The sequence below is a fragment of the Peromyscus eremicus genome, chromosome 20 (assembly GCF_949786415.1).
Source record: "Peromyscus eremicus chromosome 20, PerEre_H2_v1, whole genome shotgun sequence".
Classification (NCBI taxonomy): Eukaryota; Metazoa; Chordata; class Mammalia; order Rodentia; family Cricetidae; genus Peromyscus; species Peromyscus eremicus.
In genome coordinates, this window is record NC_081436.1 from 4,891,000 (window position 1) to 4,905,988 (window position 14,989).

The 14,989-nt window shown below is 50.6% G+C and overlaps 1 protein-coding gene across 1 annotated transcript; it reads left to right on the forward strand.

The window, feature by feature from the left end:
• Positions 1-8,705: 8,705 nt before the first annotated feature.
• Positions 8,706-13,964, forward strand: Fkbp11 (FKBP prolyl isomerase 11). Its single transcript, XM_059247569.1, has 6 exons — positions 8,706-10,721; positions 10,933-10,998; positions 11,416-11,503; positions 11,754-11,787; positions 12,138-12,208; positions 13,718-13,964. Exons 1-6 carry the CDS (start codon positions 10,395-10,397, stop codon positions 13,933-13,935), a joined length of 804 nt encoding a protein of 267 aa, XP_059103552.1. The 5' UTR covers positions 8,706-10,394; the 3' UTR covers positions 13,936-13,964.
• The last annotated feature ends 1,025 nt before the right edge of the window (positions 13,965-14,989 follow it).

Genomic DNA, 14,989 nt, shown 5'->3' on the forward strand with positions numbered 1-14,989 from the left:
GCCTACCCCAGCCGAACTGAGAGGTTCCAGGGGTGTCTCCCTCAGTGCACTTAGTGCTGTGTTACTAAACCCCAGATACCGTGTGTGTGTGTGTGTGTGTGTGTGTGTGTGTGTGTGTGTGTGTGTGTGCGCGCGTGAGTGTGAGTGATGTGTACCTGGGGGTGCCGGGCGTTCTGTTTCCTTTTACAGTGAGGTCATTACTCTCACTCCGGACACTGCCCTCCACACTTTCTCCGCCGTTTCCTGATTTTCCCCTGTTGCCACTCTGTGAGCTCTGCTTTGCCTTCTCAGTTCATTCACTGTTGTTGCCTGTTTGTTTTTCTTTTCCTGGTTTTTGTCTTCTGTTTGATTTTCTGCTCTCTCTTTGTGAGTGGGGAGGACTTTGCCTCTTTCTCTGCCGCGCTTTCTGACCTTCCCTCTTAGGTACTAGTTCCACATAGGTTTCGTACATTGCAGGCCTCAGTCCACTCCACCCACTGCCCCAGCATCTTGTTTTTCTCAGCCTCCTGGGACCAGCCTGAGGCTGAGCAGGCTGAAGCTGCTGTAGATGTTGCCTTGATGCTGCTCCAGATATGTCCAGCAGGGGGCAGTAACATCTTGGTAACATCTCTGGCTCCTGGGGGGAGGTGGGGGACGGGCCTTTCTATATTCCCATTCACCTAACAAGTCCTTAGGGGTTGGGTGTCCATTCCATTTCTGTAAACTCACTCTCCTGCTTTTCTGAGGTTGGTTTAATTGTTGATCTTCCTTGTTTCTTTCTGGGGACTCCCCCTTCCCTCTGCCTCCGAAGTTTGTGGTGTTACAGTGGTATCTGCAGTTCTGAAGTGGGTTTTTTCTTTTTCCTTTCTCTGGAATGTAGACTGTATATGTTTAATAACTCACCTTCTCTATCCTTGCTCAAAAATGTGGGATAATGCAATGACTGTGACCCTGGTTGGAAATTAAACTTGTCTTATGCAGCTTTGGAGGAGACCTTCATGCTGTGCAGCAGCTACGCGGCCGTGGGGACGGACCTTTTGTGACGGGGACGTTCGTTCTGTGACGGCCCCTTTCCACACTGTTCTTTCTCTGCAGAGGTGGGAGGACATGCTTGAGTGGGCGGAGAGTAAGTCATGGAGGAGGCGCTCAGGGTTGTTGGGAACACTGGTTGTGAGCTCTTCTTCCTGTCACACCCCAACGGAAGTCTCAGTGAGTCAAGCACCAGGGTATGAGGGCTGTGTGACTGACGAGCTTCTGAGGGGCTCAGCCCTGAAGGTAGCTGTATTTCCCACCTGTTGATAGACTTAGGGCCACATTTCTCAATTGTAGGTCGAGACCCCTTTGGGAGTTGAGTGACTCTTTGACAGGGATCACATATCAGATATCCTGCATGTCAAATATTGTGATACATAACAGTAGCAAAATTACAGATATGGAGTAGCAACGAGATAATGTTAAGGTTGGGGTTCCCACAGCACGAGGAACTGTATTAAAGGGTCACAGCCTTAGAAGGTTGGGAACCTCTGCTCCAGGGACTAAAGCTCTTGCAGGGTCCGAACTTGGACCTTACTTCCTCTGGTCCTAGGTCTTTCCAACCCTGGGAATGAGGTGACAGTAGCCTGAGTGTGGCCTCCCTGTACATGGATTGGCGTCTCCTCGCCTGTGTGGGCCTGGATTTGGACAGTGAGAGCGCACAGGGCACAGCTGGGCAGTGTAGACTGACCGCGATCTGTTTTCAGTGCAGTGTAGACCGACCACAATCTGTTCAGTGCAGTGGCCCGTCCAGCTGGCTGTGTTGGGGGCGTGGTTTCCCGGCGTCAGTGCACCCTCATCCGGGACTCCACAGGGGTCCTGAGGGATGCATCTTCTCTGGGAAGCTTACATTCCTGCTCCTCCACTTCCCTCTGCTGCTGCCACTGCCCAACTCCACAGAGAAAAGGGGTGATGAGCAGGGAAGTCCACTCCCACACCTCACACCCCAGCTCCTTGCTTCAGTGCTGAGTTTGAGTCCCACATACTCCTGTGAAGTTTTCATTGTCACTCAGTTTCCTCTCCGTTTCTTTCCTGGCTATTCCTCCGTTCAGCCTTTCTCCTGCCATTCAGTCAGCGCCCTCAAGAACAGTGCTTTTCACCCATGTCTCTGGCTTCCAAACCCTGAGCCACACAACCCCTCACCAACCCTCTGTCTTCAAGCATTACTTCCTTTCCTTCCTCCAGGCTCCCTCAGCTCATAAGTTAGGAACATTGTTCTCAAGTGCTTTCCTTATTTATTAATAAATAGATCACTTTCTGAACTGCATTTTCTTTTTTATTTTAATTTTGTTTTGAGACAGTTTCTCTGTGTAGCCCTGGCTCTCCTGGAACTTGATCTGCAGATCAGGCTGGCCTCACAATCGCTCACAGTGATCACCTGCCTCTGCCTCCCGAGTGTTGGGATTAAAATCGAGTATCGCCACTACGTGGCTTGCTGACCTCACACTTGTAAGCATCCTCCTGCCTTTGTTTCCCAAGTGCTGCATTGCAGGTGTGAGCCTGTGAGCCTAGCCTCAGCCTCTTCATAAGACAACAGTAGAGGCTGGGTGTAGTGGTACACGCCTGTAATCCCGGCACTCAGAAGCAGAGCAGGGAGATCTCCGACAGTTGGAGGCCAGCCTGGTCTGGGTTTGTCTTTTCCTCCCTCTCCCCACAGAACAGTAAATACTAACAAGCAATTGAGTAAATGACAGGCTGGTGACACCAGAACAAGTTGGAGAAGCTGGTGACTGGTTCTTCCCTGTCCCTTAGTCACTCGGATTCAAGAGAGGTAGAGGAGCCCTCTGTGGCTCTTGCCCAAACCTGTCAGCTTTGAGGGGATGCAGGATGAAGGGAGGGAACCTGAAGGTAAGTCTGGGTACCACAGGGCGGATGCCTCCCATGGCTTGTGTGTCATGATTTGACAAAGGACCCACATCCAAGTGATTTATTTGCTTCAGCATAATCTGGGTAAGGCAGCTTCCAAAATGAACTTAGAGGAAGCAGGCTTAGAAGAGCCTAGGTGAGAGGAAAGGCAAAACCGTCCCCTTCACAGGGGTGTGTTTCCTGTCTTGAGTGTAGTGTGAGTTTCTGGAGGCTCTGGCATCTAACCTCCAGTTCAAGCACGTGTATGCAGTTAGAATAGAAAGTGAGCAGAAATGTTGTGCTTCCTCTGTATTTGGGCATTTGTTTAGGATGGGTTACACCACTGTATTAGGGGGAGCTGGGCATCCACTTCAGGATGCTCTGGAACCTTGAAATCTTGGGAATGGCTGAGGAGGATGCTCCTCCTTCCTGCTGATCAGTATAGGGAGTGATGTCCCTGGGCAGGCTATGAGAACACTAAGCACCGTCTTTGGTTCACTCTGACCCAATAGCTGGAGAGCTCACTGGTCGCTGGGAATGATGGAATCCAAATACTTCCCTTTGCAGGTTTCTATAATTGGGTTTCCTGACCCCAGTTGCTGGAATGGGTAGGAATGACCCTGGATTCTTGAGAAAGGTGCAGAGGGTTAGGGCCAAGGAAGTGGGAGCCCTGAGCATGGTCACATGAGCAAAGTTGGTGGAGGCAGTGAGGGTCCGGAAGTGAGGAAGCTGAATCAGGATGGTTGAATGTTAAAGCTAGAAGGTGAGCCTGGTGTGGTGATACACTCCTTTAATCACCTTTAATCCCAGCACTCGGGAGGCAGAGGCCAGCCTGGGCTACAGAGTGAGTTCCAGGAAAGGCTCCAAAGCTACACAGAGAAACCCTGTCTCAAAAAACCAAAAAGAAAAAAAAAAAAAAAGGCTAGAAGGTGAGTGTCTGCTTGTGTGTGTCACTCTAGCCGTCCGCTGTAGGGAGCGTCTGGGCTTCAGTTAGAGCCGGTGCAGCTTCTAAGCTGGATATAGAAGTGGAGAGGATACTGAAGGTAAGACTGCTGTGCCCTGTGGATGGAGCTGAGCAGTTCTCCACAGGCTTCCTCCCACTCACCCACCTCGCAGGCCACCTTCCTGAGGGCTGCCTGGTGGTCAGACAAGACGGGAGGGTTGGACTAAGTCTGACCCGTGCCTCCTCCCTCCTCCCTCCGCTCTGTGGAGATCACTTGCTTGGAGGCCCTGGGTTTGATCCCTGGTACTGCATACACAAACCCCAGCCATCTTGGCAGGGACCATCCTAGGACAGTTGAATGCTACAGAGACTTAAGGGATAGAAGGCCGAGCGGGTGGCTCTGGTTTCTAAACACGGCACTAAAGACCTTACTGCGTCAGATTCCACATGAAAGGGGAGTGTTCTGTGTGCTACACCTTGTGTGGGTGGAGCGATCGTGATCTTGGTTAGAGCAGCTGTAGGATTTGGGCGCTAACTTCATCATTCCTGGATGATGGAGTGTATAAGCCACACCTAAAGGGGGCCAGTGGAGTGCGTGCTTCATAGGTTCGAGGCTCTGGGTTCCGTCCACAGTACTGGAAAAAACAACAAAGCAAGTCCTTGATTTAGTCCCCAGCAGCAGAGGGGGCCGTGGGAAGCGGTGCCCAGCTCACACCTGGCAGCTGTGTGTGAACTGAGTCCCCAGCAGCAGAGGGGGTCGTGGGAAGCTGTGCCCGGCTCACATCTGGCAGCTGTGTGTGAACTGACCAGACTTGCAAGGCTCAGGCATTTCTGGATGTGGTTGTCCACTCGTGTCACTGGGCAGCTTTCCTGCCTTTCTCAGAACCACAGTTCAGGTTCCTTCCCAGTCTAATGGAAATGATTCTTCCCTGACCCTGGCTGGGGCCTTTCAGTCAGTTGCCCTCAGAGGGTCTTTTGAGGGGAGGGGCCAGGGTCTCATTTGTGGCCCTGCTGGCCTGGAACCTGCTACCTAACATGTCTGCCTCTGCCAGTCTCTTCAGAGATTAAAGGCACACCACCTGCCCACGCCCATCAGTGGGCTACTGTTGGAGATGGCCTTACCCTTTTCTTCCCACTACTGCCTTCCCTTACCCTACCCACTTCCCTCCAGTCATGTGCCCTACAGAGCCTCAGAACCTAGACAGCCGTCTGTCTACCTGTGTGCCACTGCTTGTGTGTGCTGCGGAGGACAGCTGTGCTCACACTCCGCGTTCCCACCTTCCACGCTCCAGATCCTCTGCACCAGCCCTCAGTTTCCCTCCACTTGCCCCTCTCCTTTTGCTTCAGCCGCACTGGCCCAGGCATTCCCTCCGGACACCGGGCTCTTTGCCTTTAGCCCTCTTTCCTCCTTCACTGAAAAACCCACAGTAGGGCTGGGCATGTACTCAGCTGGTGGAGTGCTTGCTCGGTGTGCAGGGTCCTGGGATGCTGCCCTAGCGCTGCAGAAAAACAGATGGTGTAATCTCAGTGCTTGTGACAGCAAGAGGAGCTGAGTTCAAGGTCAGCCTTGGCTACATAACAAGTTTGAGGCCAACCTGGGCAACATGAGACTGAAAAGCAAAACAAGTACTCCTTGAAGATGCAGCTCAAGTCTCAGGCTTGACTCAACTTCCTCAGACTCTCTCAACTTCCACAGAGTTCATGGCCTTTACCGTCTTTTTACTCTCCTGCCAAGGCTCCGTTGGTTCACTCATGAAACAAACACCCTCTACACAGTTTCGTACGTAAGCAGTTTTCAACCTGTGGGTCGTGACCCTTCGGGGTCGCATATCAGATATATCCTGTATATCGGACACTACAGTTATGGAGTAGCAATGAAGTAATTTGAAGGTTGGGGTCACCAGAGCATGAGGAACTGTATTAAAAGGTTGCAGTGTTAGGAAAGTTGAGAACCACTGGCGCTCACTGATTCAGATCTCGTTCACTCCCATATTTTTATAACAAGCAGTTGTTCCTGTCAGTGATCCCAACAACGTAAGTGTGCACAGATGTTAGGCGGACATTCCGTAGACCCGCCTGCCGCACCTGCTCCTGCACTTTTCCCACTCCCACCCGAAGTCCTGACCAGCCTCAGCCATTGGGTGCATCCTTCGGGTTCCTTTGATTTTTTTTTTTAAGAGACAGGGTCTCGGCCGGTGGACTGGCATGTGACTTTTTAATTCCAGCACTCAGGAGGCAGGGGCAGGCAGGTGTTTGTGAGTTCAAGACCAGCCTGGTGTACATAGCTGGAGCTCCCGGGCAGCTCATAGACCCTGTCAAAGCAAAACCACCAGAACTGACATTGCTTCTTGGCAGGGCGAAGGTAAACAGTGAAGTGCAGAGAGCTCTTAAAGTTGCCAGGCTCACACTTCCTGTCTGAAAATGGGTGGACAGAGGGCCTTGTGTATCCCAGGCTGGCCTATGAACTCATGTAGCTGAGGATGACTTGGACTCCTAATCCTGCCTCCACCTCCCAAGTACTGGCATTACGGATGTGTGCCACCAAGCACAGTTAATGCAGGGCTGTGCATTACAGATGTGTGCCACCAAGCACAGTTAATGCAGGGCTGCAGTTGAACCCAGGGTTTTGTTTTTTTTTGGTTTTTTTGTTTTTTTTTTTTTTTGTTTTTTTCGAGACAGGGTTTCTTTGTGTAGCTTTGCGCCTTTCCTGGATCTCGCTCTGTAGACCAGGCTGGCCTTGAACTCACAGAGATCTGCCTGCCTCTGCCTCCCGAGTGCTGGGATTAAAGGCGTGCGCCACCACCGCCCGGCCGAACCCAGGGTTTTATGCATGCCAAGCAAACACTCTACTGAGTTGCATCCCCAGCCCCCAATCTGGCCCTTGCACTTTTTCTGAATATATAGGCAAAAGTTACAAAACGAGTTCACATCATTTGTATTAATTTACTTCTTAAATTGAAGCATATACATTTGTCTTAGAGATTTTCAAAGTATAGTTTGATATTTCAGTGGTTTCTCATTTAATAGTTCAACAGTTTATTAAAAATAAAACATTTGGCTGGATGTGGTTTGAAGGCTTGTAATCCCAGCACTTGGGATATAGAGGAGGAACTAGAGTTCAAGGCTGAGCTAGTGAGATGTTCCATAGGAAAAGACACCTGCCACCAAGCCAGACTACCTGAGTTCTGTGTGGGATCCCGTGTAGTGAAACAGCTCTCCCAAGCTGTCTTCTGATGCTGCATACACCATGGCACATGCCTGCCTGTAAACACATGGGACAAGTAATTCACACATACCATGGCACATGCCTGCCTATAAACACATGGGACAAGTAATTCTCCACACATACCATGGCACATGCCTGCCTGTAAGTACATGCCATAAATAAATTTAAAAAAAGGGTTTAAGGCAACTTTGCTTTGATGCCGGTACAGGCTGTAAGAGACCCTGTTTGAAAAGTCAAAACATTTGTCCAGTATCATGCAGCTGGTACCTAGAGGACTTTAGGCATGTCATGCTTGGTCCTTGTCATCAAGTGTGCTGGCTGTTTGAGGGGAAATGGGAGAGAGAAACAAAGCATGTACAATAACAGGGAAAAGAGAGTAGATGTATGCTTCATTAAGATGTAGGGGAAAGAAAGTCACTGTTAGCTAGAATCTTGAAAAGAGTTAAACATCCTGGAGGGTACAGAACAGGTATGGGGGATCATCTGAACCCAGACCATAGTCCAGCAGCAGGGAAATCTGATGCAGTTAATACATATGAAGTATTTACGTGTCAGGCATGAGCACTGAAGACACAAAAATGTGAGGCACAAGCTCTGTCTCTTGGCTCACTCTTCAGAGTCAAGAGTGGTTGGACACACCTATTATCTCAGCACTTAGGAGTCTGAGGCATGATGATCCCAAGTTCAAAACTTGCTCTGTAGACCAAGCTAGCCTCCAACTCAGATCTGCCTGCCTTCGCCTCCCAAGAGCTGGGATTAAAGGCATGCGCCACCACTCGACAGGCCTGGACTTCTTAAAAAGAGAAAGGCTTTCAGTGTAATAAATGACCAATTCGGGAAAGGAGAACTGGGTGACAAGCTTTTAACTGGCATGTCAGATTCAGTGTGGAACTATGTAAGCTTTTGGTGACATGGTAAGTGATATGAGTGCATGTAGCAATGTACAGAATGATCCAAAGAGGGAAGCTTTGGGGTGCGGCTTCCCTTTAAAAGACAAAAATAGGATAGAACTTTCCATCTCCGTTAAGAGGGGTTTGGTGGTAGGTAATCCAGGACTATCACGGTGGGTCTCGACTTACCAAAGACTTAGATCCGTCTTTGCGCTTCACCATCTAGGACCTGCCTTCCATTGTCATGATCCAATGTGATTGCTACAGCCTAACTCATCCTGTGTACTTTCTGGGCACAGAAAGGAGGGCAGGAGGCCAATCGGGGAGAGGAGTAGAGCCTGAACTGATCTGGTTCCTAGCATTGGTGCCTTGAGAGGAGTCTAAAGCTGCTTTCAACACTTAGATTTACATCTTGTTAGCCACTACCATGTCCAGTTCCAAGAGAGACTTTGAAGTGCAGTTTTATATTTGCCCAAATATCTATTCATATAGTGAGATACACAGAACTTTTTCTCAGTGCTGGGGATTAAAGTCTAGACAAGCATTCTATGGCTGAGCTATATCCTAGCCACATGCACAGATGTTAGGCATATATTTGGTAGGTTTTTAAAATGCATACATTCATGTAATCCCATATCCTCAGTTATAGAGCATTCCCTCACCCCAAGAATTCCTGCTGTCTGTCGTTTTGATTGATTTCTGAGAAAGGGTTTTATATGGGCTGGGATTATAGGTGTGCATCACCATACCTAGGCGATCTGAAATACAGAAATTTTGTCTGCCTCTGTTTCCTGAGTGTTGGGATTAAAGGTGTGCACTACCACACCTGGCTGGCCGTGAGTTATTTTTTTAAAAGATTTATTTGTACTTATGTGTATGTATGTATATCTGTATGCCACATATTTGGGTACCTGTGGAGGCCAGATGAGAGTGTTGGGGCCCTAGGAACTGCAGTTATAGGCATTTTTGAGTCATCTGGTGTAGGTTCAGGGAATTGAACTCTGGTCCTCTGGGAGAACAGCAAGTGCTCTGAAGCACTAGTGTCTGGCCCCTGACAATGAGTTGGTTTGTTTTTGTTGTTTTTTCTCTTTGTTTTTAAATCCTAGGTTAGGAACGTCAACTCAGTGGTGCATGCCTGGACTGGATCCTCAGTACCACAAAACAGAGAAAATGAGAACTTAATTAGAGTGGTTGTGCTAGAGATGGAGGCACTGGGGAGGCTGGGAAGAAGAACCCGGAGGAGACTGGTTAGACATGGGAGATGAAAGAAGTCTCGGTGTGATAGATGAGAGCCATCAGAAAGGTCGGAGCAGGAAGGGCAGGGTGTTTCGAATGAGAGCAAGTGTGTGTTGGGTGTGTGTAAGCCGAGGTGCTGGCCAGACAGGTGGAGTTGTGTCTAAGAATAATATCCGTGCTAAAGAGGACCATGAACCAAGGCTGGAGAGATGGCTCAGTGGTTGTAAGAACTGGCTGCTCTTCCAGAGGACCTGGGTTCAAGTCCCAACACCCACATGGCAGCTCACAACCGTCTTTAACTCCTGTTCCAGGGGTCTGACACCCTCACACAGACATATATGCAGGCAGAACACCAATGTACATAAAATACAAATAAATAAATTATAAAAAATGACCATGAACCAAGAAACTGTCTAAGAGTATATGGCATGAAACGGCCCCATGACAGCCTTTGAGTGACCAGGACCTGGGATCTAGGGACCACAGCTTAGGTTTTCAGGAAGGGTTCAGATTATGAAAAGGGAAACTGGTAAGACCACCTAAATTACTTGAAACTCTTCTAAACACGGAAGTCCTTGCACAAAACCAAGACCGTTGTACATTCTGCTGTTGTGAAAAGGGTGTTGAGGGAAACCAGGAAAGAAAAGGTCAGTGTCTGATCCCTTTTTACAGGAAGAAACCCTTCCAAGGTGTGGGGGGGAGGCAGGAAGGGGGGGGCGGGGAAGTTACTCTTTCTAGTCGTAACTGAGGGAAGAACGATCGGGAGAGGTGAAGAGTTGGCTGTCTTGGACACCTGCCTCTGCCAGCTTAGTGGGAGGGAACATGTCTTAGAAGAAAGAACAGAGCAGTGGTGGCGCACGCCTTTAATCCCAGCACTTGGGAGGCAGAGGCAGGAGGATCTCTGAGTTCGAGGCCAGCCTGGGCTACAGAGTGAGTTCTAGGAAAGGCCCCAAAGCTACATAGAGAAACTGTCTCGAAAAACCAAAAGAAGGAGAAGTAGAACAGGACATGCATTCTTGTGCTTGAATCCTGTCTCTCACCAGTTAGCATGATGACCCTAGGCAAGTGCCTTAGCTGTAAAATGGGAACAATTGTGCCTCCCGTGATTCGAAGGTTAGAAACTAACGCCCCCATTGCAGTGGGAAATGGCAAATAGGTGCTATCACATGGCCCAACCCTCGTCATGGGACCAAACGGCTAACGGATGGGTCAGAATCCGCCACCTGGGATCACAGGGTAGGGAATGAATGCTGCAGCTGCTTCCCTCCAGGAGGTGGGGACAAGGTGGAGGGAGGGCCGCAGGAGGAGGAGCTCGCTCCTTGCGACCCGCCCACACCAGTCTGGCCTGGAGCTGAGGCAACGCGTCCTGGTCGCCTGCCCCCCCGAACAGCCTGCCAGCCCTGGTGCCCGGGTGCTCCGACCTCGTGCGGTCATGTCCCTGCGCCCCTTGCTCTGGCCGCTCCGACTGCTGCTGCTGCTGCTGCTGCTGCTGCTCGGTGGGGCGGTGTGCCGGGCTGAGGCTGAGCCAGAAACCGAAAGTCCCGTCCGGACCCTCCAAGTGGAGACCCTGGTGAGGACACTGTCGGGCCACCTCCCCCTCCCCCACGCCGCCGCCGCCACCCTTTAAGGCCAGGGATAGCGGGGGAGCATGGGGCTCGAATGAACCTGAGAACGAAGAGGAGAGGAAGTGCTGGAACTGAGCTGGGGGAGAAGGTGCTGGGTCTCGATGTAGTAATAGGGTCTTAGGAGGAGCAGCCTTGACCCTCGGAGTCTGATCATAGGTACAGCCCCCTGAGTCGTGTACGGAATCCGCTGCCTTTGGAGACACGCTGCACATACACTACACGGTGAGGGGCCTGGGGGGCCGGGGCGTGGTCTGGGAGGGGGCGGTGCCCGAATGAAACACGTCAGCTTTGGCTTGGACACGTGGCAAGCTGTGCGAGAGAACTGAATCCTAGGGTCCTAGGGTCGGCTAGCACGTGGGGACGGGAGTTGGGGTATACTCTTGTCTGCTCCTTTCTCCGCCCTGTTTTCCCGCCAGTTTCTCTCCAGCTCTGAGAAATGAAGGGTGGAGAGATCTCTAAGAAGTGTCAGCCCTTTGGGGCTTCCTGTTCCTTTTTGCCCCACGGGGGGTTGGGGTGGGAAACGGGGACAGTGCAAGGCTGTGCCGAGGGTTGCTGCCATCCCCTCTGGGCGGTCCCAGTGTGTGTGTGGCCTCTCTGGTGAGAGGAAAGGTGGCGTTAGTTCTTCCTCTTTGTCTTCAGGGCAGCTTGGTAGATGGACGCATTATTGACACCTCTCTGACCAGAGATCCTCTGGTTATAGAACTTGGCCAAAAGCAGGTGATTCCAGGTATGTGACCTGTGCCTTTTGTCCTCTCCCTAACCTAAGCCCTGGCTTAGTGTCTTAGACGTCTAAGTTACGCTGGAAAGGCTTCTAGAATGAGTAAGACCCTAAGGATCTTTGGCTACCTCGTGTTCTAATTCTTTTCGCTGGGGGCTGAGTTTGAGAAGCGGAGTAAAGCTCACTTGTCAAGGTCGATGGGGGGCCTTTGATTTCCCTCCTGGGCGGTGTGTGGCTCAGTTCAGTTTTCTTCCTCAAGGTCTGGAGCAGAGCCTTCTGGACATGTGTGTGGGGTGAGTATCTGGACAGGTGCGGGCCTGACCTCCCCTTTGCCTGGGTGGACGTTTCTCTGCCACTCGGCATCTCCAGTAGGCAGGACCTTGTAGGATAAAGGGCCCCCCCCCATACTGGAAAGGTGAAGGTCAGTGGAACCCCTGAGGGCATCCAAAGCAGAGGGCACCTCTCTGGCTGTCGGTTTTTGGGGGGCAGTTGAGGTGTGTAGGTTATTGGTACCTTGGCTGGTCAACCTGTTAGGTGGGAAAATTCACGTTTGGTGTCACTGAGGTGGGAGGTGCTTCTGGTGGCGCTGGGCCGGGGCTGCCAGCTCCCCTCTCTACTGCCTGGGACTCATTCCTTCCCTCAGAGAGAAGCGAAGAGCAGTCATTCCTTCTCACCTGGCGTATGGAAAGCGAGGGTACCCGCCATCTATCCCAGGTAACCGAGTAGGTCTTTTCTCCCACCCATCAAAGCAGAGCCACACACTCTGCCCTGTCTAGAACTTGAGAAAGTCCAGATCAAATTTGAGGAGAGGAGTAGCTGGGCCCCTCCTTCTGGCCCATCCTTTTTCTCCAGTGGAGACCGCAGACAACCTGTTAGGGCCCGCTGGCTCGACACAAGCAGCCGGTGACTTTTGACACCTGCTCAAGCTGTGTGGGTCTTGCTGGCTACACTGCTTATCTCAGAGCGCTAAAGTAACTCAGAACAAACCAAAAGGCAACTCTAAGAACCCTCACATAGAGCTGGTAAGGAGGTAACCCCCACGACTGGTTCCTAGGGTTCACCTTCATGTGCTACTGCTGATACCTGTTCTGAGGGTGGAGACAGACAGGACAGATTTTCCAAGATGGGTATCTCTTTGCTATTGGGTAAAATGTGACCTACTCCACAGAGTTCTGGCAATGTGATATACTATAGGGAGCCCTGAGAAGAGGGTGGGGAGGGCCCAGCAAAATCTCTCTTATCAAGTGGGCGTGGTGGTGCACTCGGGAGGCAGAGGCAGGCGGATCTCTGTGAGTTCGAGGCCAGCCTGGGCTACAGAGTGAGATCCAGGCCAGCCTGGGCTACAGAGTGAGACCCTGTCTCCGCCCACCCAGTGCTCCTCCTTGGCTTGTAGTTGAAGTTATCTGAGCCTGCCCACCACTTCCTTCAGCGCGTCTCTCGTTTCCCAGACCTTTTCTGAAAATCCTCTCACAGTCGTGTTGTGTGTGCTCATCGGTGGGTGGACTTTTTAAGGATATCTGCTTTTATTCCAGTTAATTATAGTTCTACAAAATCCTATCCACGTGGCTGTTTAGAAATGGGGTCCGTTTGGTACAGAGGATTCTCACACATATAAATGCTCACTTGTGGGGCCAGACAGATGGCTCAGTGGTTAAGAGCACTGGCTGCTCTTGAGGACCCAGGTTCAGTTCCCAGCACCCACGTGGTGGCTCACCACCATTTGTAACTCCAGTTCCTGGGGGAATCTGACACCCTCTCCTTACTCCAAGGATACCAAGCATGCACTTGGTGCATCAGGCAAAACACTTAAAAATAAACAAATCTTTAAATAAATGCTCACTTGTAAATATGGAAGAGCCTGCATGTTTCCCATCCACAGATTTCCTGTGCTGTCAAAGATCTGTCCTTGATTCCAAGCCACGTGTTTAGTTGTAGTTAAGATCGACATGAGTGTCCTTAGCCTGCTCCTAACCCTCTTCCGCCTTTTCTGAGGGAGCCCTTCCCTACAGTTCAAATGGCCAGAATCAGTTATTTTCTGCAAATTACCTTGGTTTAATCCCTATTCAGAGCTCTGGATAAATCACAGTTGTTCTACCGCCCCCCCCCCAGCCTCTCCAGCGGGTGCAGGGGTGCAGCTTCTGACCCCCATCCCTCCCCCAGAGCCCCTCCAGCGGGTACAGGGGTGCAGCTTCTGACCCCTACCCCTGCCCTCTGCCTTTCTAGCGGATGCCGTGGTGCAGTATGATGTGGAGCTGATTGCATTGATTCGAGCCAACTACTGGCAAAAGCTGCTGAAGGGTGTTTTGCCCCTGGTGGGCATGGCCATGGTGCCAGCACTCCTGGGCCTGATTGGGTATCACTTATACAAAAAGGCCAGCAGACCCAAAGTCTCCAAAAAGAAGCTGAAAGAAGAGAAACGGAACAAGAGTAAAAAGAAATAAATAGTGATCGTTAAGAAAACTTTGTATTCTTCGCTTGATACTACTACCCCCCTTTTCTTTTAGTGATTTTGTTTTGTTTTTTTACTATTATTGTGTGTGTGCGCTGGTTTGAATGTGGAATCGGAGGACACTGTGAAGCTGGCTCTCTCCCTCCACCTGTAGGCAGCTTCCAGAGATTGAACTGAGCTCACCGACTTCAGAAACAAGTGCTTTACCTTCTGAGCCATCTCTCTGGTTCCCCTTTTCTTCAAAGACGGGGTCGGTCTTGCATTTGTAGCCCAAGCTGGCCTCAGACTCGTGAGCCTCCTGGCTAGGCTACAAATACAGATGTGTACCAACACATCCTGTGCCCCTGATGCTTTCAGGCTGCTTTTCTTGGGTAGAAAATAGAGCACTGAGAGCCGGGCGGTGGTGGCGCACGCTTTTAATCCCAGCACTCGGGAGGCAGAGCCAGGCGTTATCTCTGTGAGTTCGAGGCCAGCCTGGTCTACAAAGCGAGTTCCAGGAAAGGCGCAAAAAACTACACAGAGAAACCCTGTCTCGAAAAACCAAAAAAAAAAAAAAAAAAGAAAATAGAGCACTGTGAAGCTGGATCTTGCCTGTGGCTGAGGGGCTGGAGGCCTTGGAGCATACCTTGGCCTGCTCTCCCTGTCCTAATTTACCCCCGGAAACTGGTCTTGAACCTGCCTTGGGTCTTTGGGGTATCTCTTTGGCTCCCTTGGCGCGGTGATGCTGAGGAGGCGGCACAATTCACCTCCTAGTAGGCCCCTAGGCATTCTCTCCCTAGACTAGAATGTTCGTATTCTTGAAGATGGCAAAGAAAATAAAAATCTTACAAGGGCTGAGAATAAGGCTCAGTTGGTAGAATGCTTGTCTAGAATGCAAAAAAAAAAAAAAAAAAAAAAATCCTGAGATCAGTCCATAGCACCAACAAAACTGATGTGGTGGTACTCAGCTGTAATCCCAGAGGCAGCAGGAGGATCAGAGGTTCAGGGTCATCCTCAGCTGCACAGGGAGTTAAGGCCTACATGAGACTTTTTTTTTAAGAAACTTA